The sequence below is a fragment of the Leptosomus discolor genome, chromosome 7 (genome assembly GCF_034619465.1).
Source record: "Leptosomus discolor isolate bLepDis1 chromosome 7, bLepDis1.hap2, whole genome shotgun sequence".
NCBI lineage: Eukaryota > Metazoa > Chordata > Aves > Leptosomiformes > Leptosomidae > Leptosomus > Leptosomus discolor.
Window position 1 is genome coordinate 25,877,699 of NC_141397.1, and position 24,387 is coordinate 25,902,085.

Genomic DNA, 24,387 nt, shown 5'->3' on the forward strand with positions numbered 1-24,387 from the left:
CTTGCCTGTTGTTCCTGACTGGACCATTGAATGGTTCCTTACTTGCTCTGTCTGGGATTGTTGATGGACGTGGCTACCCAGTTCTGCTTGGATGCTGTGGGGCTGCGCCCTGCTGGTGAGGGCACAGCCTGTGCTGCAGTCATGCTTGGCTCCTGGCTCCTTCTTCCTTGGGGAGCACACCCACACTTTCTGCTGCTCCTTGCCAATGTTGTAGCAGTGCCTCCATTACCTTTCAGCATTTCTCCTTTGCAGGCTGCCTGAACTGGAGGACTCAATCTGTATGGATGTGTCATTAATACTGTTTTAATGACCTTCCTTGACCCTATTTTTTTAAGGTAGTTATATACACACCTTAGACTCCTGGAAGTATTGGAAAGGCATAAATCTGTTAAAGTGATACAAGAAAAACTATCTACTAAGCATACGTAAAGAAATCATTACTAACATCAAACTTGTAGCAGGTATGACTTGTTACATTGACATGCTTTGCAATATGGCAAAGCTGATAGCAAAAAACCAGCTGATGAAAAAATGGGTAGAGTACAAAGGAAAATATGTGTGTATATATAGTCTTAAATATAGGTGGTTGGGTAGTAGATAAATGCATCTAATTACATGAATATAAATTTTCAGGGATTGCACCTTAATTGTTCAATCTATATCAATCTCTCCAAATACACATTCAATGCTTTTCAGTGCATGTTCTCTATTGGATGATCCATGAACAGCATTAGACAAAATATCTTGTGCAAACTGAGCTCGAATTGAGTCAGGAGAGGTCTCTTTTGCCACTTCTGGATCAGTTGGACCCATTAGTTGCCTCCACTCTTCCACAGCATTTTCCTTTGTTAAGATCATTATCACTGATGGGCCCCTGTAAAATCAATATAAGGAAGCTCTTACACTGTTCTGAGATGCAAACTTAAATTTCACTTCAGATGTACCGTGAATGGTTATGATAAGCACTACGCTATCTGAATTTTGTTAAACTGTTTTAATTTTAAAATTTGTTTCTGAGTATTTTGTTTAAGACAATATCCTGTCTTTGAAAGCCAAAAAAGATTATGATGATCAGCTATTTGGATTTGGACTTTCTGTCCTAAAAAGATTCTCACCCAATAATTTCTGAAGCAAGACAATACATACTGTTTTATCAACAGCAGTACTAACAATATTATGAGGAAGATATTTGTCTTACATGGGGAGAACAAGGATTCCATCAGAAATTAGTTCTTTTTTTTTTTTTTTCCAAAAAAATCCAAAATCATGGTCACTATCTGTAAGTTTGGAAAGAATTTTAAATTTTCCTTTTAAAGGAAGAGCACTCCATGCTAGAAGCCACTAAACTTGCCAGAAAGAGTGACAGAATATAAAATCATTAGCCCACTTTGGGTGTAGCCTGTTTTGTTGGCACTCTAAATTCAAAGTTTGATGTATACCTACATACCTCAGTATTGTATAACGGGACACTTACTCAGTCATACAAGTCACTAACTGTTCAAAAAATGGTTTTCCTTTGTGATCCTTATAAAACTGGGTAGCCATTTCACGAGATAAAGCTTCTTCTTTAATCTTTGAGACGGTAAATCCAGCATCCTTAACTTTTTGCATAATATCATCTAGTAGAAAAACAAGCAAACTCATTCTTGATTGAAATAGTTTAGATGCAAAAAAAATTTAAAAGTTTAGATGCAAAAAAGACACAAACTTTAAATGTTTCAAAAAATACTAGATGCTTTTTTAAAAAAATTACCAATACCTATTCAAATTCTACTTACAACATCAAAAAATCATGGATGATATGACAAACACTTAAACAGTCCTCTGAAAGATGCAGAAACAATTGTCATAGCACTAATCCATCCCTATGCAGGTGACAAACCCAGACTGTTATAAACTATACCAGTAGCATTCACTGTTGTTTCTCACATTGGACAGAAGGTGGACTGTAGTTGTAATGCTCTATTTTAGCTGCCCTGCTAAAATCAATCTGAATTGTTACAGTAGAGGAAGAAAGATTCAGAAAAGCCAACAATGAATGAACATTAGAAAGACTACTGAAATTTGTTAGGAAAGAAAAGAAGAATGCCAAGAAGCTCTGGATATAGGGTTTAAAAAAAGTGGCAGCAAAAATCTTAAAGGTAAGATTCCAAATTGTGAACAGTGTTCTTTTTACTTGGACCTTTCCTCCTCATTCCCTTTGTCTAATGGCAAGTTAAACAAGGATGGGAATGCATCTAATTGAGCAATGACCCCTTTTGAGTCAGTAAAGATACCTGCCTGAAATAAGTAACATGAATTTGGGAAGCCTCTCTCTTCTTTGACTTAGAAGGATGCTGGGCAGCTGGTTTGCACAAGTGCCTGTCTTTTAAACAGTTTAACTTAGCTAAGAACTCTATCACTTCACTTCACCACCCTTCTTGTGAAGAAAGAGCTGTAGGCAGCTTAAACAAAGGAAATGACACATTTGAGACCTCAATATGAACGATGCAAGCCCTGTAAAAGCATTTCTCTGCATGGAAAAAAATATTTCAGAGAATAAGAATGCATACGTTGCTAATACTTTGTATAAATTACATTAGACATAGTCCATACTTTCTAGATCATTTACCTTTATGCTTCTTAGCAGCAACAGGTTTGATTAATGCCAAAGTGTGCTCCTGAGGGAAGAAGAACTGTAATTCCTTCTGAGCATCATCGGGAGTAGAACTACCATGCAGCTGGTCAACAGGTATGTTGTCAACTGCATACTTTGCATGTAAACTAAGAGACATGAAAAGAGTGAAGTTACTTAAAAGAATAGCCATTTTGAGCTTTAACCCAGTGAATGCAAATTAATGTTGATCTGGCGACTTAAGTGCTTGATGATCTCACCGTAGGAGTAGGAAGCCTTCATTGACTACAAAAAGAACAATCAACTTTTTAATTAACTACCTGAAATATGAACACTTTCCCTCTCAACTCTCATTTTCTTATATTTCCAAGATAAAACCGGTTCTTTCTTAATGAAACATCACTTTTGTCAACAATAGGTAAGATAATGCCACAGCAGTTTCTTAGAACAGTATGATAAGCAGGTAAAACTAAGATGTCCATTTCTAAAATGTGTAGGAAAAATGTAGTCATAAATAAAATATTCTACTGATGCAAAGTTTTCATTAAGCTGAGAAAATAAGCATGTGCTCTAAAAAATATTGGTGCTATTTCAAGAAAAAAAAATTAACGAGAGTTAGATATTACCAATACTTTTTCTCTGACTCAAGAGATCTCCTTCACTTCAATATGCTTTTTTAAACTCAGCTTTTCATTATATTTAGCAGACATTATTTTTCAAAAAAAAAGTTATAGTTTCTATGTGTAATACAACACTTTAAAACAAGCTTAACTGCAGAAATATATATCCGTTTCCAGATGATGGCAGTATAGCTCCACTAGTTGGAATGTGGTATTCATTTTGGTGAGGAATGCAAAAGTAAATTGGAAGATGTAAGTGATGGTTTATTATTCTAAGTATTACCTGTTCGGATTTTCCTTCTTAGCCACTTCAACAGCCTTTGGGCCTAATAAATCTCTCCAGTGTGCTACAGCATTTTCTCGTGTTAGAGCAAGTACAAGAGTTGGACCACTGTGAAATGGGAAAACTGTCATTAAAAAAAATTACTAAACTCTCTGCAGTTTGTGAAAGTGATTTGATTACATATAGTCCAGGCTAGGAAAATGAGCCCTAGTATTGGAGGATTTTAAAACCGATCTCTGTTTAAACAGCTATAGTCTGATAAAAGCTAATGGGGCTTAAACTTGAACTTAAATTTCAAAGTTACTGAATTTTACCACAACAGCAAGAATGTTACAGAATTGGGCTATGTCTATATTATTAGACACAAAAATGCTGATCAGCTCCAAAGTTTTTGTCCCAGCCATATCCCAACTTCACATGAAGGCAATATCCAAACATGTTTTGTTTTGTTTTTTCTCCCCAAGGAATCCATCACACAGACTGGACAGATTTCAGAGCTCTCCTATAGACAACCTAAATGCAGCCTTCCAGAGCAGAGCTCAATTGGTTTCACCCAAATCAATGGAACTGGCCGCTGACTTCGACATCATACATGCAGAGATATGGAGAAGCCAGTAAGTTTTAAAAACCTCATTTATTTATCTGCTATACTTGAGAATTATCTCATTATCTGCAGTTGTCTGATCCTGTTTTGAGTTCTACTAAACTCTCAGATACATGAGTATCTCGTAGCCATGAATTATTCAGGCTAATTATTCATTGTGAAAATTTCAGTCTTATTTGTAGAGGCATATTCTCATTTTTCATTCAACGTACCTGGTCATCTGCTCTAGAAGGACTGGGAAGTAGTCTTGATTTTCATGCTCTTTGTAAAATTCACGTGTTTGTTCTTCAGACAGGATTATTTCTTTCTGCATTGCTATTTTGAAGCCATCGTCCTTTATTCTTTGTATGATAGAATCTGTTTAATGTATTGAAATAATGCTAACTTGCCATCCATTCATTAATTTGCACACTTGCGAAGAAACAACATAGACTTTCCAATCATAATGTTAAAGTTTTACAGGTGAACCAATTCCCTAACTGAAGAACCAAAAACTAATTTAAAGCAACTGCTAGAGGGCTTCAGTAATTGCCTGGACACTCAGAAAGCTGATGCTCACCTTCTTAACACTTCCTCTTACTTCAGAAACCTCAGTAGGAACTCCTGACTGAGAAATACGGTATGTGTTACTATCACCAAAAGGAGGTCTAAGGATTTTGAATAGGTGGATATTCAACTAAGTCTTACAAGACCACATGTGTAAGCAAGCAGTATCTGGCACAAGTCAAAATGACTCTATAATTACGTACACACGGACTGTAGAACTGCTGCTCTAAGCAATACACTAGATAACAATTAAGAAAATAAATGTACAAGGAGAGGTCAAAAATCTAGTCTTTCAGATCTCTGTGTATTGGTTATTTCAAATACAGAGATTCTCAAGTTAGAAATAAAAATGCTATCTAGAATCTAGGAAGAAATGCAAATATATCTGAGAAGAAAAGTAAACTTGTTTGGATGGAGCTTCATGCTAATGGCGTAGATTTTTTTATTTAATCTGTGAAAACCTTGTCTGTATAGACCTGCCCTTGTGCAGCACTGCCTTACGCAGCATAGAACATCCTGGGTCAGATCTTCTTCACCTTGCCATTGATCTACCTTGGACCTGTCATTCAAGAATATTACCAGCTACTTTATTATGGTGGGAAGTATGATCCCCTATACTATACTTTGAAAATGCTAGCTTCTCTGAGAGGTCCTCTAGAAATATTCCATACAAATTTACAACCTAAAGACAATCTTGAAAAATCAACCAAAGGGACAAAAAATCATTGACATTTACATTCTCAATATATCAAAATCATTAACCATGTAACTTTTTTCCTGACAAAGATTACTGTCAACTTAATGCTGGGGAAACAATATAACCTAAGTACATTTCATTAATAGAGTTAGATTTTTCAAAATTCAAAATATGAGACTTTTTATATACTCTAGATAGAAAATGTAGTTATTAATACTTACGTCGTCTTTCCTTTAAGAGACAAGGTCTAACTAAGGCCAAAGTCTTTTCAACTTTCTGGTTTGACTTCTTTATATCAAAATTTGGGAAAAAGAAGGCAAGTTGTCTGCTGGCATCTTCTACACTGTCTTGCACATCACATAGATTTAATATACTCTCAGTTTCCACGGTTCCTTCTAGCCTAACAAGACACAAAGTAATACAGTAGTTAAGCCACTGCATCCATTGTGTTAACAGTTGACTTCTTGAAGATGTACTTTCTTAAAGTTTAGCAAAACACAAGAACAGAATGCCAAACCAAGTTTTTATTAAATTCATATTCATGGCTAAAGTAATGTTTTTGAGAAGAGAATTACTAACCTTCACAAAAAGTACATTGTCATGTACAATGAAAGAGAAATCTCAGCCATGCAGCTTTTCTAATTTTCCTCTAGCTTATTCAAAAGTCTCTCTGTTTCACTAGACAGAATTACTTCTGACAAGTGTACAGTGTATAATGAATGATCAATAAAAGGATTGTGCTTAATTCATTTACAGCATGATCATAAAAATGATAGTACTACAGAATCGTCTTTAACAGAGGTACTTCTCATTGCTACTTGCTGTATGTCTAAGGTTTATTTAGCTGTGAAAATACAGTCACTCTTGGCCACTTACAGGAAATGCAATATTCCCCAGTTGTACTAGATTAATGCAGAAAGGGATACAGCAGGCATCAACAGAAATATTATTACGACAAGTTCTTTTTTGGAACAAAGTATTTAAATTTATGTGCCTTTAAGTAAATCTCTTGTCTAAACAAAACTCGATCCAATATTTGAATTTTTGTGAATACTCTCTCTCTTGTCTGATGCTGTGTATACAACTATCACCCTCTTTAAAAATCTCTACAAATACTTGGTGTAGGAGACAAACAAACATTTCAAGATACCACAGTTGTGAACAGGTAGTCCTTACAATGTTTTTATGCATCTTGGAGGGAGGCAGAACAAAACCCAAAACCCTCCCAGTTGTTTGCTGGCTTTTACAGAGTGGTCTCAGGGAGAACAGTATGTTTCAGGTGTCCCCTTGGGCCGTTATGACAGCTTCCCAGCATACACAGGAGTGAACATGGGCAAGAGTGCAATGAGCAATGCTGGCAGTCATGTTGTCTGGGTGAACTAGTATGAAGTGAAATTGCATGGACTACATCAGCTTTGAAGTGTAGCACTGTTCCCATTAGTCTGACAACCCATTCAAGGCTAGTTCAGAAACCACAACAGATCAGTGCCCTTTGCTTGTCATCTTTCCCCAGGAACCATGGAGTTCGTGTCCCCACAGGAACGGCAATTGCATCTCTAGTGGTGGTCCTGTGAAGGACCAAGTGTAGAACTCTTGCCTGCTCCCTGGACCCTGTACACATGGGCATGTGAGCATCTGTAAGAATGTGCCTCAGTTTACGGTGTGCTCTGAATACTGTAACTGAATCACACAGACACATTTTCACTGGTAGTTACCTGTCTGGCTTCTCAGCCTCAGGCTCCTCAGGCACACTCTCACTTGATTCACGTAGTTCTTTCCAGTGAGGAATAGCATCAGTTGCTTCTTTTTTACTGATTGCCAAAATGTGGCATGGTCCACTCATCATGAACTGAACAAAATCATCAAAACCAGGCTAAAAAACATAATTTTGCCCCTATGAATTGCAGGAACTCTTGAGTTTATCATCAGAAATGAGACAACCATCCTTTCCAAAGTAACTCATAATTCCTGTTCTAAAATGGCATTCACATACTTTACTCAAAACCCTGTTAAATTGTTTGGGAAGTATTTTGATCAATGATTTGAGACAACAATGTTATAAAATGTTCAAAACAAAATTAATTGAGATAAAGGCGGTCATAGAACTACATTAAATAAGTACCACATATTCTTCTAGGTTAAAATACAAATGATGAGTGAAGAAAATGACCTAGAAACTCTATGTGATCAAACACTATGCTTGCAGTAGCACATACAGTATGACATAACAAACTGCAATACAGTTCCATGCATAGTTTTTGAAACCAAAAATCATGTAGCTGGGTGTAAATATAGAAGATTGAGATATTTGCAAGACATCTGTAGGCTTTTTCTTCATTCTCTTTGCTATGTTCTTTTCACTCCTTCAGTTTCAACCTTCAAACTTTTAAATGTACATTTTCATCAGAAAATAACTTTCGAAGCTGTTCCAAGTTTTTAATCTTTTTTTTCCTTGTATGTCACCTTTTCCTTCAATATTGTGAATTTCCTCAAATATCTTCTCTCCTTTTAAATACCTGACTAAATATTTTCTTTACTATTCACCCTCACCTGATTGTGTATGATACATTTTTGCTTTAATAATACAAGGATGAAATAGTCACATGTATGCTTGCAATTCATTGCTTTTTTCTTTCAATTATCCTCATATCTATGCAGACATTTAACGCATTTCATAAGATGAACAAACTCAGAAGAGACAGAATGAATGCAAATACAAAAACATTTAGTACAATGCATAAAGGGAGTATTTATACTGTTGTGTCTTCAAAAGTACACTTGCTTATGTTAGAAGAAACAGATTTGGTTGTCCTGGATCACCCAGCTTCATCATTAAAAAAAACCAATTTCTGCTTCCAGTTAGGTCTATTGTCAAGGTCTAATGCCTTGAGTCTCCATTATGTTATAATAGGCAGCCTCTGGACCTTCAGCAAGCTTGCAGAGTATTAAAGCAGGAATAATTTTGCCCACTGAGCACAAAGGAATCTATATTCTATGTTGTCACTTTAAAATAATTATTTTTCAGCCTAAAGTTACACTTAAAGAATGGCAAATAATTAGCTTCTCAATATGCACACGGCCCTCCGGACCACTTCTGATAGTTCATGGTAGTTTTGTTATTCTCCCTGTCCATGTTGGCTAGGATCTGCTGCAGTGTGGTAGTGCTGCCATATATCAAACATTGCCTGTTTTTTCTTTTTGTTCCTCCCACAACTCCCTCCACACCTAACTAATCTCAAATCTGGCTGTTGTTCCCATGAAGATGACTTACTTTTACCTCTACTTCAAAACTGTGTCTAAACTAGAATCCCAGCTTTGCCAAAACGAAGCTCTTTACAATTCCTCACAAGCTCTTCCTGTTACTTCCTTTCTAAACCATAGTGCAGCCATCTGGTGATCACTATCAGATTTCTTTATTCCCTCTGGCTTCAGTAGGAACCATCTTGTCTCACTCTCATTCATTTGGAATGCCACAGGAACAATTTCCCAGGTTCTTCTTCTGATTATGCCAGCCCTTTCAATGATCCCTTCTGTTGGTCCCTCTAATAATATCGAACGAGTTGTCTGCATGTAATTCCAGCCTTTGTCTATTTCTTGCAGATCTTAAATAGGCAGTCTAAGCAGCTTCATTTTTGTGATTCAGATTCTTCTGTAAAGTTAACTTTAGCTATCATACTGCCAGAGCACTTGACAATATCCAAGTGCTAGTTTGCTAGACCACTACCATTTATGGCTGACCAGCATAATTTCATTGTCGTCTTGAACTTGCTATCTGTCCTTAGCTATTTGCGGTCCACTAATATAGGACAAGGCCACAAAAAGAAACTTCAATGGAGATGCTTTCCCTTTCTGCCTATGCATCTGCTTATTCCCAGTACTACCCTGTGATAAAAGCTGCAAAGAGGAAAGAATGTAATATATACTATCACTTATTTTCTGGCTGGAAAAGTATGTGTCAAAAGATACATACTGTCATATACATGACACTGGATTTTGATTTTGTGCTACATTTCAGCACCTAACAACCTATGTTTAGGGCCATGACTAGGGGTTATAGACATTCTGATAACAGAAAGAACTACAAAAACTTCTGGTATTTAATTGGAGTTTAGCTTAACTTAGTTGGAATGTTACATTGCTACCAAGCCATATTTGTATGCGTTGGTAAGAAAAAAAGAGAAATAATATCACTTTTTTTCTATGTACTAAATATACATTAATTCAGTTTTTCAACATACTAAAAATTCACAAGACAGAGGTTTGTAAACACATATAGCTACAATGACATGTTTTACCTGTTCCTTTGGTTTAGGTTTTTAGTTTGTTTTTACCTGTTCTTTATTCTGGGCATAGAACACTCTGATTTGCTCTTCAGTCAACATTTTCTCCTCTGCTGCTTCAATGCCAAATCCTGCATCTCTAATCTGAAATTATTCAGTTATTAGTCAGTGGCATTTGAAAATGGATATATACAAAATCATGTGTTATTTTAAATCTAGATTGACTGATTCTGGAAGCTATCCTAAGTTTAAAATTCTCTGAAATATTTCAAATATAACTGCTACATTTGCCTAAACTGAAGTTCCATCTTTTCAAAGCACTTCACTGAATTCAGGATTACAATGCCCACTAAGTTCATGTTTGTGAAAAATATAGTGCAGTTCAATGTATGTATTCATTCAGTAGTTAATGATTCCTTTTATTTAACATTGAATAAACTTGTTTTAACCATTGTGAGTAATTAACATGCAACCACTTCTAAAAATGTTGTTATAAACTGTATTATAATCATAGTAGTAACATAAATGTGTACTTGTCAACAATTGTTGTATGAGGCTAAACTACTTGGCTTTAGAAACAGCAAATAAAATAAAATCTATTTTATGATTATCTATCTTAAGTTACACTACTGCACTAAATTCAAGTATGTGTAAGAGTTGCGCACTTACATGACCTGTATCAAAATTCATAGTCCACTGGTATGAGGTTTATACCATATACTGATATCTAAACAACAAAGGCACTACCCAGCCCCAGTACTGCTCATACGCCAATATTAATCTGCTTACCAGCGCTCTGCTCTTTAAAAGCCCCTATGATGCTGCTGAGTGTTTCCAGACCGCCTTGACAAGGCTGACTTTGGAAACAGCATGAGTACACACCTCATAAGGCAGTGTAAAGGCAGAGCCAGCTAGCAGCCGCTCAGCTCCAGCCAAATTGCTTTCAAGAACTGCCTGCTTTTTTTGCCTTTACTGAACTTGCTTTCTTTCTGGCCAATGTAGAGTAATTGCAGAAACAACCTATTCCACACTCTGATTTTCTTCCTGCAAATGTCACTGTCCGTGTCATAACACTTTTTAAAATTAGCATAATTTTAGCTTAATATATAGTGTTATGAGGCATTTTTTGTAATGTGAACAGTGAGAAATGAGCATTACTTTAGTATCATATCCTGCAAGGCAAAAGAATTTTTCTTTCGCTGTGTGATGGCTTAAACAAATACTGAATCTGTGGATGCACCCTTGCGTATTTGCTGGAATAGTGTTCTTCACTGCAGGAACAAATATCACACTACTGACAAATATTAGTGCCCAATTACTAGAGCACACGAATTAGCCTCACCGTCTACATGCATATATTGCCATATGTGTCTGCGCACACACTGTCAAGAATTAACTTCACCACCACACTTTCTAGTTCTCATTTCTATTGCAATATAAGGAAAAAAAAAGACATTTTTCTGTTTTCATGTGTCGCTGATTGGCATGGTACAAATCAATTTCATACCTCATCTACTGAATAAAATATTAAAGCAATAGTATCAATCTTAACATTATCTTATTTCAGGTCAAAATTATCATGCTTTTATCATCTTTATTAGAGAAGCATTAACAGATCTTGTTCTAAAGCCTGGGCATAAATTAGGATCTTCTTAATCTTGTATCTTGGTACTATGCCTTTTAGCTAAATAGGATGAAAGAATCTTTTCAAATTCTGTCTACCTTTTGTTTAATTTCTTCTACGCGTCCCTCTAAGACATCATCAGGTTTTATAATCCCAACAGAATATCTGACTACTTCTTCTGGAAAAGGGAAAAAATCACATGTCAATGAATACATTCATCAAAATAAATACACAACTAAATTTTCCATTATTGAGCTGTCTCTAAATATTACTCCATTTTAATATTGAGATGGCCAAACAGTAGTTCCAAAAAATAAGTGACTCCAGCACTTAAAGATATCTTGGAGTGCAGGACTAACCTTGGCCATCCCTGGAATCCACATTCCTGATGAACCACTGGTGTTTTGGGTAATATGGTGGAAAAATGGTTCACATGCTGCTAGGTGTGGTGGAAAAACTGAGTTTAAGATAGAAACTTTGTCTAGGGAGCTCTGTATGTACAAGATTAGAAATGTGAAAGGAATGAATATTACTAAGGAAAATTCACTAAGTGAAAATCTGTATGAATATTGGAGATTTCCAGAAAAATACACATTTCGTGTCATAGTAGATATTTGTTTCCTTAGCATTGTGGATGCTGAAGTCATTTGCAATAAATAACTGTTGAAGTAACACATGCCTTCTAACACAATCTAATGTTTAAGAAAAGAGGTGTTCCTGTTGTAGACATACTGTTACAGCATCCATAGCATACAGATCCCTGCAAAATGACAGAAAGTGGTCAGAAAAGAATATAAACTACATCATCTTTGCAGAATCTGAGGTTTACAGTTAAGCATTAGAATGTAATTCATTGAGATCCCAAACACTGTGGAAGAATATAATGACAGCTCTAACAGAAACACCAGACTACTACTTGTTTCCAATACTAGAAAACACTTACAGGCACCTGCATGTGGTAAGGAAAATATTACCACAAAATATGAGTGTATTATGGCTTCTGAGGGATCCTCTAACCTGAAGCTGAACCCAAGCTGAAAACTGTTCCCTGATCTTGTCGCACATTTAGGTTCTGAGGATTAGTGTGAAGTCTGTATATAATTGCTAAAGGATTTGTAACACTGTACTACTAGGTCTCAGTGGGTTTATGAGAAAAAAAATAGGCTAAAGCTGAGGTCAGAAGTATGTCACTTGAACCATACAATAAAGAAGGCATGAAGAGGAAGGGGAAGGGACACAACTTATCCTACTATCGTGGATTTATGCTCTTATGTAAAGTCTATTCTTTAGCTCTTAAATCTAATCTGGTGAAAGACTTAATTAAAAATAATCTGAGACACAAGGCATGCCGTTCTTTCACAGATTAACTCTTCCAGTCCTCTCTGGTTGCCCCCATGTTGGCATTCCTGTAGAACATCCAAGGGTTAACAAACACCACCTCAACAAAACTGCATAGCTAGTGTAGAAGTGTGTAGAAGCGACTTTCAGGTGCTAGTTTTATGCAGATCTGAAGTCTGAAGGTTCCAAAAGGCGGCATGAAAATACTAATGATGACAGTCTGATATCTTAATTCCTTACAGAAGAAAGCTTCCCTCAGTTTGATATCCTCAGTCATAGCCTTTCATATTATTAATCAAAAGAAGGTCTATTAGTGCTGGACATACCCAACTCTTAATCAAATAACTAAAAAGATATTTGTTCTTTTTCTTTCTGTTAACATTTCTGAAGTAAACCAAATATATTCACCCTGAGGTACAGTCTCCTCAACAGTCTCTTCTGATGATTTCTCTTCTATGAAAACAAGTTCATCTACCTAAGGTAATTGCAAATAGAGTAAAAGTACATCACCAATGTGAAGCTAGAGTCACTAAACACAGCTGTCATCTTTACAACTTTTTATCTTAATGTAAGGACACATTTGCTACCCTGGAAAGTGAGCAATTCTAAGAAAGACCCTGGGTTAGCCTGATTTGCCTTAACTGAGTTACAGTTGGTTAAAAGTTCCTTTTACTGTAAGCGTAAGAGTTCTTTGAACTCCATTTTAACTCAAAATAAGCAGTGAGACATGACTATTTCCCATGTCTTTAATTCTTTCATATGATGGACTGTTACAAAGTTATATGTGGAAAATACTCAGTCCTGAAAGAAAAAAGTTGACCAAAACGTGCTAGTGACATTTTGTCTATCTGTCCATTTCTTGCAGGCTAATCTGTAATATGTAATTTCTTAAGTTTTTATAAAGTACCATTCAATGGAAATTTCTAAAAAAAACAACCCCTCACATATGTCACTTTACTGTTACATAAAAAAATGCGAAAAATTCAACATTACCAAAACCACTATCACAGACATTGAGAGAAACCATGCAAGTGTAACAAAAATATTTAAGTATCTGTTTCGTGAGTACCGGGGCACGTTCCTTCTGTCCAGCTCCAATTTCCCTTTCTTCTTGCACTAGCTCTGTTATTTTCTTCCTTATAAGAGGAGCATTTACACCTCTCACTATTGCAACAATTTTGCCATTCTGAAAAAGACAAAATAACATTCTTGGTGAGTTCGCATCACTTAGTTCACACGTTTACTTGAGTTTTGGAACATGCTATATTTCGCTATTTTTTTCCATTAACAGGACCACTTCCTATCCCTGCTGTAGGGAATACCAAAGCTGTTACTGCCTCTACTAGTCCAGAATGAACTTTTCCTGCTCTTCCTTCCTCCCTTCCTTCTACGCAATTTTTCCATGTTTATTTCTAGTCTCACCATTAACAGTACAGTCAGAAGCAAATGCAAATATGGAGTTTACTAGCTCTTATTTTCTATAACATGGCATTTTCTGTCTTTTTCTCTATGTTACGCTTCAGTGCATGCTCTACTACATTCAGGAGCACCACAGTGAAGCTAACTACCAGTGATCAAAGATGCTGCTAACTTCACTTGGCAATATTCAGATTCAAACCTAAAGTGTCCCGAAAGTATCTTTGGTTTTGGCCCGTAGTTGTGACAACTAAAATCCTAGCACCCTCAAGTCAAAAAAACCACTGCCTCCTAAGTGAGCAGTGTTCCACAGCGGAGTCCTAGGAGAACGGTCTTTCTGCATCTATCAGTGAGAGATAATAAATATATGATTAATTGTTACAATTGCTCAGGCGTGAAAAACGAAATTTTATTTGTTTATCTTAAAAACATTAAAGTGGCAGGAAATGTAAACTCTTCTTCCCTGAGGGAAAATGTGCATAAAATAATGATTTCAATGTAGCCACATGTAGCACTTTATGTGAGGCAACTCTGGAAAACTTACATGGATTTCTCACTAAGTAACTACCAAAGCTGTGGCTACCAAAAATCTTCTGTGGCTGTACCTGCAGCAGCCACCACAAAACTGTGCTTAAGAATCACAGATTTAGGCATGGGAAACAGCCTCAAGTAAACAACATCTGATATGATCCTACATGCTGTAAAATGTAAAGATATGATTCATACAGCTTCACATTTCTTTTTAATCTACTGAAAAATTAAGGCAAAAGGCAGCACATCAAAAGAAACTGATGTGATGTACTTACCACACAAAAAAGAAACACAGGTTCACATTTATTCCTAAACGGCTGCAGAGTTGGAATGCTGTCAGCCTCTGCCTGAAGTCAGATGAAAAAGATCATTTACTTATGTGTGCATGCACACACACATACATACACACACACATATACATAAAAACCTTTTTACCCGCAAGAAAACTGCAGTCTTACATACCTTGATGTTACACACTCAAACTGCAGTCTTAAATACAACTAGCAGTCCTTATGGCACTTGCTGGTGATGAAGAAAGAACGGTTTTGGTACCATGGGGCTGGTCTCCCTTTGTATTACAGCAGCTAATCATGGAAAAATACCTTATCCTAGTACTGTTTTCCCATGTAGGTTATAATAACATACATAAACTAGGAAGTAGTCCATGAAGTCTTGATGGAAGTGATTATCGATTGTATTAAGTTCTTTGTGACATGTGGTCAACTCTATGAAAGCACTTGAGATTGCCTCCAAACGTAACTGCCTGCTTTTTTGTGTGTAAACAATACACGTATTTTCTGCAAAAATGCTTTGATCAGGCACTTGAAATTTTTCAGTAACATGAAAAAGGGTGAGCTTGGTCAACATCTGGGAGGAACTGAATCTGTGAAACAAATTTATCTACTTTAAATATGATATATAACTCCTGTTCTATACTACTGGTGTAGAGGAATATTTCTAATACTACAGCTTAGTGAAAATTTATTTTTCAATTTTCCCTTTTTGTTCTTTTAAAAATGAAATACAAAGGAATATTCAGAGAAAAAGTGTAAAAGCATTTTTTAGGGGTGTAAGAACTGTAAATGATAATCCATAATGTAGAGGCTCAAAACTTAAAATCAGGTAGTCTGGCTTTTGAATGTTTCTGCAGTCTCATCAAGGCAAAAAAAAGCTGTGGGATATCAGCTCCCTTTCTATTACAGCTCATTCCATATTTATTACTATTTCCGATCTACCTCAAAACAAAGTCCTATAAGGAGATATGCAGAAGAGACAACCAGGCCAAAATTATGATGGCTTGCTATAAGGACAGTAAAATGAAAGCTCTGTATATGCAGACAGATAAAAGATACATTTAAAGTGTATTTACATTTAAAATAAAATGTAAATAAACTTCCATACAGAATTTACATCCTTACCACTGCAAAATGCAACACATCGTCTTCACCAAACTCGTTCTTCAGCCTTCTGAATAAATTCACCACAGCTTTGCAAGGACCACACCAAGCCTGATACACATCTATTACTAAATGTAATAGTTTGGAATTACAAACAGCTGACTTGTGGAACTTATAAAATGAGACATATTCATAGGTGTGTTGGAACAGTACTGGGAAGGTGTTCACATGCAACTTTCAGTTCTCTTTTAGTCATTGAATGCATTATGAACACATCAATTTATTCAGTGGATGCATCACAGTTTCCTCTTTTATTTCAATTACTTCTGACATCAACAAACTACTTCACAATACTGTTTGAGATGATTAATCCCAACAGCTACACTTCTCACATATTCCTTTTCCTTTTAATTATTCTTTTTCTTTTCCCACTGTTGATTTTAATTTTTATCTAAATCTTTATTCTACAGAATTTTTACCTCCCTCTGTAGATATGACCCCATTACAGATTTGTTCCTCCTACCCAAACACAATCCCTAGGAGACCTAGGAGAAATTGTTATTGGACTGAGAGAACTGAAAACGGGATAATACACATCATAGAACATGCACTCTCAAGAATGCAGACCAATTAACTGCTAAGTACAACTGTACAGAATTAATTTAGTCTGTACATGATTTTAGTGAAAAACTTCCACAAAAGTGTCCAACCCTCTACTGTACAGAATACCATATTGGAAAGGTATTTTCTAAACATCAGTGTAAAACAGTGAATAAAATAATGGATAATATGACTTATTAAAAGTATTTTTCTGTCATAGAAGACAGTGTGTATTCATAAACACAATATATACATTTATAAATATATTAATATAAACTTTCTTTAAAGATAATATAGTACCAGTCTTCTAGATTTATGACAAGTATCTATTAAATATAATTATGAAAAACTGTACCTGTCTTCATGAGAGATTAAACAGAAAATAGTAACAGTTAGTACCTACTACACCTTTTGTCAGCAACATTTCACCCCACTGGTTTTGACTGGTTATTATGGCCTGAAATAAAATGAATTGACATTTTCACATCTTAAAAAGGCAGAAAAAAAAATCTATTCATCTCTAAAACTGTTCAAGTAATTAGGATTTATACCTGGAGCTGGATTTCTTTCTTCTTGCCTGCCATTTCCCTGTGATTATAAGAAATATATCAAAATACGAAGCACATTTAACAGTTTTTTAAAAGAATGTGACGCGTAGAACTGATTTATATGGTTCTGAACTCAGCACTGCCTTCTGATTCCCTCAAAAATTAACTCAACTGAAGCTCCTACAACAATGGCAGTTAACACCCCATGTCAGAATGCTGTGGAGTAATATGCAACTTATTTGCAAAACCCACATAGCACAGGAAACAGAATAAAATTTAGTTTCTTAATCTGTGAGGGTCTCCAAAATTTTTCAGCCTCAGCAATTCTTCAAACTTATAATTACTGTATTCAGAATGGCCACAGGGACCTTGGATGGGATGACAGCTGCTTTAGCAGTAGATCATTTCAGAAAAATATTGATTAAAGAGCTTCAACTCTAATGACATCACATCAGGCTTCTAACTTCTGCAGTACTTGAAAAGCAATGACTTACATGTGTCCCATAACTAAACTCCCAAAGTGTATCTACCTGCATTCATCATTCTGTCATCAATAAAAAATATCTTTCACATTTTTTCTTTTTCTTTTTAAAATTTTTTCAAAATAGATAATTAACTGTGAACTGGGCAGGAAAACTATCTCAGTTAAGTTAGATATATGGATGAAGTTTGACTTCAGCTTCCAAATGGAGCTTGACTGAACAATAAACATTACCACTGTATCAGCAGCTTGAGTGGAGGTTTCTAAAGTTCTTGGTTGAGATAGCAGTCTTTGTCTTGGGGAAAATGAAAGTGCCACTACGAATGTGACCTCCACTGGCACTGATATCTGAGAAGTCAACCAGCAAATATGCCCAAAGTTTGAACTATCCTGGCATTCCCACTGGAGCTGCTCCCTTCAGATCACAAATTGAGGCATAGTGGCCAATGTGAGAACTCTTGTCCTGATGCTTGTTTCACGTTTCGTGTAAAAATATTATTAAGGAACAAAATTTTAAATGCAGGCTTTCTTCAAATCATGTAAACCAGGTGGCAAGACAGATTCATTAGCATGGCATTCATTTTAATGTCCCTTAAAGTCCTTTAAAGACTCTTAGGAAGTGATGCTAACTATTGAAACTATAGGAAACCAACAGATGAAAGTATGCCGTATTAGTAAGAAATCTTCAGCAAAAGAGCATGTCTTTCATTGTTACCTACTGTCACTGAGCAATAGCAATCAATGCATTGCAAGGCTAGATCTACAGAACATATACCACACTCATGAAAACGGGCTATACTTCCCAGCTGGCCTACACATGCTCCCCAATTAAAAATGTGCAGTCATACATTCTCACATGGCAAATGAAAGCACTGCGGAACAGACACATGCTACTGCATGCAAATATACAAACATACACATCAATCTGGCACAGTAGGTGTACGAGACAGGTGAAAATACATGTGACATCTACAGTTTTAATAAAATTTTCGTGTAACACATTCTCTCAGTAACGCAACTGATAAAACATGAATAGATAAGCACATTTTCTCCATAGCAACATGTTTCTCTAACCTTGATACAAGGCATTTTGCTATCCACGCTTCATCAAGTATGTACAAATGCTACCACACAATTGGTACACAAAATTGCGTATACCACACAATTTACAACCAAAACTGCTTCCTTGGATTATTCACATGTAAAAATAGACCTGAGTGCATGCTCAGATACACTGTCAAACTGACATTTAAATATGCACATACGTTGCAGACAGACGTTCAGTATCTTAGCACAAACCTTCATACAGACATATACATGAAAACATCCAAGCGCTTGTGAGATTTTGACATTCACCTGTGCATGCTTAAAACAACACAGCTGTGGGACTAAACATCGCACTTCAGCTTGCACACACATGCACGCCTGCATGTTTCCACAAGTACACGAAAAGACTCACATCCTTCTGCCTGCACCCAAGCGTGCAAGCACGCGCCTCTGCTATACAGGTGCACGCTTATCTGCGCAGGCCCTCCCCGTGAGCACGCCTGGGTGTGCACATGTGCACGCACGCACCGTTACGCATAGTCCCCTTTCTGCACGCAAACACACACAGGAACACAGATAAGTGAACAAAGGCGGGGACACACGCCAGCTCAGGGGCAGGACGCTATGCAGGTTCCCGTAACGGGGACGCTCGGGTGCTGGTGTGCCCAGTGGATCGACACACACCCTCCACAACAAGCATGCCGTCGCACAACGGCCTGGGTGCCTGCCCCCCCCGAGACATGGGCCCACCAGGAGCAGGCAGGCAGCCCCAGCCCCACGCCCACGTGCTCACCTTGTCCCTGCCCTGTACCAGCCGCCTGCCTGGGGGTGTCCCACAACTGCCCACTTGTCCCCCTGCAACGGCTCTAACTGCCGCCCGGGGCAGTTACCCCACCCCAGCCCCTCTTGCTGCTCAGTCTCCAAGGGTCATTTTTCCCCCATCACCCTCTTTGCCAGTCTGGGGCTGACATGGCACTGGGGAGCCAGGCTCTGGGCACGCAGAGAGGGGAATGGGGAAGGAACTGGGGGAGCAGGTGTCAGAGGAAGTGGCGCCATTTCCTGCACTGTTTCTCCTCTGTTTCTCTCCCCCGAGACAGAGTCCAAACTCAGCCTTTGAAATGTGAGAAAATTAGTCCTGAAACCTAATTAGTAACCCACCTTCACTCTGTACTACTTGCAAATTATGAGACAAGGGGGACAGAAAGAGGTTGCAGTGGACAAAGGAGGGTCTTGAAAGCCAAATAACGGTGACCACTCGTTCTCAGCTACTATCAATGCAGGTCTGTGACAACACTGGTTCAGAACAGTGTGTTGTTTTTCAGATGTAAGCTTGCATCTCAGCACCCCCAAAATTCACAGAAAATAAAGGCAAAGTTCATTTACACAGGTAAAAGCATGATTGATCCAGAGTATGGTGTGGCTATTTTCATACACAGATAAACTCTTCAAAGCATCCCAGATGGTGAGAACTTCTTTGTGGAGGTACAGCTTTAAGAATGATTGCAAATGAAATGCAGATGTCTCTAAGCTGTTCACATTTCACATGTGCGTTCTGTTCCCGACTTATAAGTTGTCCATGCTTCCAATTTACTCCTGAAGCTCTGCCCAGGCGTAGTAAGTGCTGTTAGGTCTATCTACCGCATCTTAAGAAAACCTAATTTCAGTGACTTTCTTGCCACTTTTCTTAAGCTTTCTGTTCACCAAAGCATGACTTGCAAAGCCCCTACTGAAGAGTTTATTTTATTTCCTGAAAATAACATGAAGAAAAAAGTAGGGTAAGAGCAGTTAAAGGAGCCAGAATAGATGTTCTTTCTCACTGTTAAGTCATCCCAAGTTGATGGATGTTCGTTCTGCAGCAGTATGAATGAGGCAATGTTGCCACTGAGGTGCAGAAGTTTTTCAATGCTGAGATCGTGCTATGCCCTAACAGCTTGGATTATTTTATGAAATTAATTAGGTGGCAAGACAGACTTCACATTCAGATCAGAAACAATGCATTTATATAGCTAACAATAAATAATTTCCTACATTTTTTTAACTGGAAAACTCTAGCTTTGGAACTAGTATAAACTCTGCTTTGGCCTGCTTGAAAGTGGGGGAGTGTCCTTGAATAATCTTTGTTTTCCTGCCTGAAGTAGGAAAACAACTGTCAAAACCTTAATAGGCTTACAAAATCATAAAGAACTACAAAAGATGCGAACCTTAACCCACCTGCCATGTGGAAGTTAAAGTCCCAAAACATAGGCTGTGTTTTTGGGGTTTTCCTTTGCAACTTGCTAACTTCTTTATCCAGACCACTTTCTTCATGAACACTCACTTTTTTATACACCAGGAAAAAAAAAAATCTTGAAGAGAAACACTAGAATGAGGTAATGCTCATGTAGCAAATGTTAAAAGGCTGACACAGCCTGTTCTTTAACTGCTCTGCTAGAATGGACTATACGTATGCTTTGGATATCACAAAATATTTAATGAAAAGAGATATCATTCATAAATTTGGTATTTTAAAATACTGGACTTAGAAGAGGCTGATTTTCACTGCACCTATCCCCATCAACACATTTGCAAAATTTAGAAGCAAGTACTGAATGAAGATTGGAGTTGTGTCATCTGTTTGCTAATCAGCAGCTGAACCCCTCCCTCTTGGGTTTCATGCTGTGTGGCCCTCATTTTTTTTTCTGATCATCAACATTTCAGTGAGGAATTAGGTCTACATGTCACTGTCTAGTAACTGTTGGGTAAAATTATATACCTGATTGGGGGTGGGGTAGGCAGGAAGGGAAATTCAAATCACCCCAAGTAAGGAAAAATATTTTCTCCAGCTTTTTATCTTTAACCTCTTCCTTTCTGTATACTTGATCACATTGTACTAGTGTGAATTTGTTTGGGGAATAACAGTCAATGACTGTTTCTTCTCTTGGTCCCTGGGATGGTGTTTGAAACATCATACCTACAGACACGTGAAAGGAAGGCCTTGATTGGAAGTTGTACCCGATTTCCATGTCACTTTGTTTGTCCCAAACAAAGGACTTTCTTCTGCCAGTGTTTTAGCTACAAGTGCAGCTTGTTGATTTTATATGATGTTCTTCAATAATAAACACTATCAAAAAACTCTGCAAGTCTGCACTTTCAGTGGAACAAGTACAAGAAATAAATGCTTCTTTGGGTTAGATCCTATAGTTCTGTAAAACTCTCTATGAATTTGATGATGACATACTTAGCTTACCCAGACCAGAACTTTCAGTGGTCATTATAAAAAGCATCAGAGAAATGGGGTTAGGAGTTTACTGTCTTTTTTTTTTTTCGGAATCAAAACGACTCTGTAAGTATACTGAAAATATGCAATGGATAAACCAAAATGGGTTCATGATGAAAAACTACGTAATTTTTCTGAGTAACTTTAAAACTATTTCACTCCATTTTGTGCAAACCACTTGATTTCAGATCTGCTCTTTGTCATGAGTTGTCAATGCCCAGAGTGACTTAGTTTCAAGTGACTAACATTCTTTTACAAAGTAAAGAAAACCAGTTGTAGACATTGCTGAGACTTGTAACCCTTGAAACAAAACTAGAGATGAGTTTTCCCTGCAAGTCAGTCCTTTATGTGCCCTAGTACATGCTTGGATGCCAGCGCCTCTGTAGCTGTGATGATAACCTGCTAGTAAACGCACTGGAGACCTTAATCACCTTAATTTATAATCTCTTGTGATGTCTTCTGTAGCTGTATAGTCCACATGCATGCCGGTGCTGCAGTTTATTCAATCTGTGCTTTTTGCTTGCTAGATTTCCTGGATGCGTCGTAGTGTTCCTCCCACCTCTCTGCCTGGATTCACTCTAGGATTGCTCACGATGAGAGAACATCTGGCATCCCCAGCTCTTCTGCACTACTGTTCTTAGCCTGGCAGCGTAGCCATCTGTGTGTCTTGAAAGCTCTGCATGTGTGTACTGGCTTTCTCTGTGTCAGCCATAAGTAGATCGTGGATCTGACAGCAGTGGAAGAGCTCTCTGATTTCTTGTATTGTGGAAAACAGAAAGAAATTATGTGAAATGGTGGACATTTTCATTTCTTGAAAACAAAAATAGCTGCTACGGTTCAGAAAGTTGCAAACCTGAAGAACATGATGCCAGTTGCTGCAACTGCAGATCTTCATTGCAAACACTGTTGCTTCTGCAACAGTTCTGCGTGGTAGAACTATATTAATAAACAAAGAAACAGCATAAAATCAATTAACAATCTAAGAAATTTTCTGTGAGGACTTACTGTGACACACCAGCATGTGTGCTCTCAAGGTGAGAGACCAGATGACTCCAAAACCAGCCAGTTAGCTTCTAGGTGGCAGTCCAAGATTACTACAGGTTATAGTTGTGGAGGTTTGATGGGTAATTAATATGATTTTTGCCCATAAATGGTAACTAACATAATGGAATTGACAGCTTGCTTTCAGAGAATGACCTGGCTCTGGCTCTGTCAGTGGTAGGTACAACCCCTAATTTGCCCCAAAGACAACATGAATGATAACCCCAAAGGATGTTACTACTACACAACATTTCGCACACTTTATACAACAAAAGAGAGGTTCACGAATGCTAGCATGGAATATATAGAAAATAAGCTGACAAAAAGGAACCGAAAGAATGTAACGTTTTATAAGTCGTGATAAATACAGGCATTAATCCTTCCCAGTAATGCAGCTATCACCTCTGGGACTTGATGCCCTAATGCAAGAAAAATCAGGATGTTTCATTCTACCTTACCCTTGCATCTCAAAATTATGTGAATGATAGCATGGTTAAAAGTTGTGGATATAGTACACATGACAATATTTTTTTAATTTCTGCCTTTGTTAGAGTTTTATTTGAATTTGGTAAATGGTGTATAAATATTTCTATGTATTTGTCATTCCTTGTCTGTATATTGGTTTGTCTTTTGGGTATGTGAAACATATTCAACATCTTACATACCAATTTATAGAATACTAGAGGGGCAAGCTAGTATTTGCACAGCTGAATTGGGTAAAAAATTTTGTAGTATATGAAGTACTCTTCTTTGCTAAGATAGGATAGTAAAATAGCCATCAAAAACTTTGCCAGAGACTGAGATATGTTTTTATGGCCGTAACGAATAATATAGTCAAGCAGTTGGAGCATGATTTGGCAACTCTAAGAGTTTGGTTTGGTTTTTTATTTAAATTCCCTACTAATTGACACTATGTGGTCATTTAAAAGAAAAATTAAAATAGTGGCTCGTTTATAAACAGGAAGAACACCCAAGGCAGAGACAGTAGAATGGACCACATTGAGAAAGCTAAATCTAAACAAAATTTTGTTAACTTGTTCTGACTGTAAAGAATGTGCCAAAGGAGTTGAAACTTTTTCAAGTTGTACTTATCCAAGCTCATGTAGGAAAAAAAATTAAGCTGAGTTATTCTCTTTATTGAATCTTTCAGACTAATCCAATTCATGCAAGTAAAAAAGACTGTATATTTCTAAACAATTTGCTCTGTATCTCTTCTAAGATAATAAAATTATTAGGAACAGGAAACAGGTCCTGATACATAATGTCTGCAGTTATCACAACGTTTAGCCAACCGTAGCTTTCAAAAATATACCCCAGTCCTTAGAAGACTGCTGGTTAGAAACGGTGAATGCTGGTGTCACCTTCTGTCGTGGTTTGAGCCCACCCAGCCGGCAGCACAGCCCCCCCCCCCCCCAGCAGCTCGCTCACCCCCACCCCGTCCCCTGAGGGATGGGGAGGAGAAAA

General features: G+C 37.3%; 1 protein-coding gene across 1 annotated transcript; it reads right to left on the reverse strand.

Annotated features, from left to right (window-relative positions):
• Nucleotides 1-651: 651 nt before the first annotated feature.
• NME8 (NME/NM23 family member 8) lies at nucleotides 652-17,134 on the reverse strand. The gene is made up of 15 exons (XM_086468331.1): nucleotides 17,102-17,134; nucleotides 16,950-17,007; nucleotides 15,972-16,078; nucleotides 14,829-14,900; nucleotides 13,676-13,792; nucleotides 13,015-13,081; nucleotides 11,367-11,446; nucleotides 9,696-9,788; nucleotides 7,080-7,237; nucleotides 5,586-5,764; nucleotides 4,334-4,478; nucleotides 3,518-3,625; nucleotides 2,612-2,763; nucleotides 1,475-1,619; nucleotides 652-874 (listed from the first exon to the last, which is right to left on the reverse strand). Exons 1-15 carry the CDS (start codon nucleotides 17,132-17,134, stop codon nucleotides 652-654), a joined length of 1,737 nt encoding a protein of 578 aa, XP_086324457.1.
• Between the last annotated feature and the right edge of the window lie 7,253 nt (nucleotides 17,135-24,387).

Coding starts and splice junctions, on each gene's coding strand:
- NME8 (XM_086468331.1), bottom strand. CDS start 17,134: ATGGCAGGCAAGAAGAAAGAAATCCAGCTCCAG. Junction 11,447..13,014: donor TGAGGAGACTGTACCTCAGG/GTGAATATATTT, acceptor TCCCTTTTCCAG/AAGAAGTAGTCAGATATTCT. Junction 2,764..3,517: donor AAGAAGGAAAATCCGAACAG/GTAATACTTAGA, acceptor CATGTCTCTTAG/TTTACATGCAAAGTATGCAG.